The sequence below is a fragment of the Puntigrus tetrazona genome, unplaced genomic scaffold, assembly GCF_018831695.1.
Source record: "Puntigrus tetrazona isolate hp1 unplaced genomic scaffold, ASM1883169v1 S000000525, whole genome shotgun sequence".
Taxonomy (NCBI): Eukaryota; Metazoa; Chordata; class Actinopteri; order Cypriniformes; family Cyprinidae; genus Puntigrus; species Puntigrus tetrazona.
In genome coordinates this window covers 1-924 of record NW_025048161.1, presented here as the reverse complement: position 1 = coordinate 924, position 924 = coordinate 1, and the positions used below count along the sequence as shown (strand labels likewise).

Below are 924 nucleotides of genomic sequence, written 5' to 3'. Positions count from 1 at the left end.
TATATATAGAGAGATAGTTACATATGCATATATGAATTAATCGTCTAAAAGCCATCTTGGTCAAAAAAGAGTGAATGTTCTTCACACATAGTGCATCTTCTTCAAGTACTTTCACTTTAAATGCACTAAATGCCAACCTTGAGACATTCAGAAGCACCAGAACTTACATAGAAACCAATGCATGCATTTTTAAAGGAAAAACATCAGATGAACTCTTCATATATATGTATGTATGTATGTATATGAGCCGAATGCATGGTTCTAGAGCCGTGTCCCCCTGCATCACCTTAATGCTGAGAGTGCTGGCGATGATGGTGTCGATCCTGTCGGTGAAGGGATCGAACTTCTTGTCGTTGCGTCGGAGCACGTCGTGTTTGAGGATGTACCCCGTCCTGCCGTTGAACTCAAACAGAGCCATGTTGAGCTGCATGGGGAAATCTACAGCACCACAGAGACAGGAGATCGTTTGCATTTCCACGCTTTTCACCACGCCATTAAACGGCAACGAACCGCTCGTCTCGTCTCACCCATAGTCTGGTAGTTGAGCGCCACGAACTGGCAGCCGGCGGTCCAGAAGGGCTGAGGACTGTAGTTTGAAGAGTCCACGCGGGTTCCTTTAGGGTAGATGCGGCTCATCTGTCTCTTGTTGTATCTGCGGTCATCGGCTCAGGAGAACAGTGACGGACAAACAGAGGAAAACACAGCGAAGCCGGGTCGCCGGGGAAAAAAGGATACTCGGCCCAGTCCACGGCGTTCTTAGCGATCAGACTCTCTCCTTTGGTTTCCACGAAGGAAGAGATGACGAAACTCTTGTTTTTTTCTACATCGGGACAATATATACTTTTATAGTTTTGTCAGCATCGTGGGACAGAAGGCAAAGCAACAGATCCAGTCCTACCATGCAGCACATATATATAAAATATT

At 46.0% G+C, this 924-nt stretch overlaps 1 protein-coding gene across 1 annotated transcript; it reads right to left on the bottom strand.

Moving 5' to 3' along the window:
* Nucleotides 1–286: 286 nt before the first annotated feature.
* Nucleotides 287–820, bottom strand: LOC122334414 (1-phosphatidylinositol 4,5-bisphosphate phosphodiesterase beta-2-like; the record flags this gene model as incomplete). The annotated part of the gene is made up of 3 exons (XM_043232317.1): nucleotides 287–438; nucleotides 528–652; nucleotides 736–820. Coding segments are annotated over 3 exons (362 nt in total), but the record flags the coding sequence as incomplete, so codon positions are not given.
* Nucleotides 821–924: the final 104 nt, after the last annotated feature.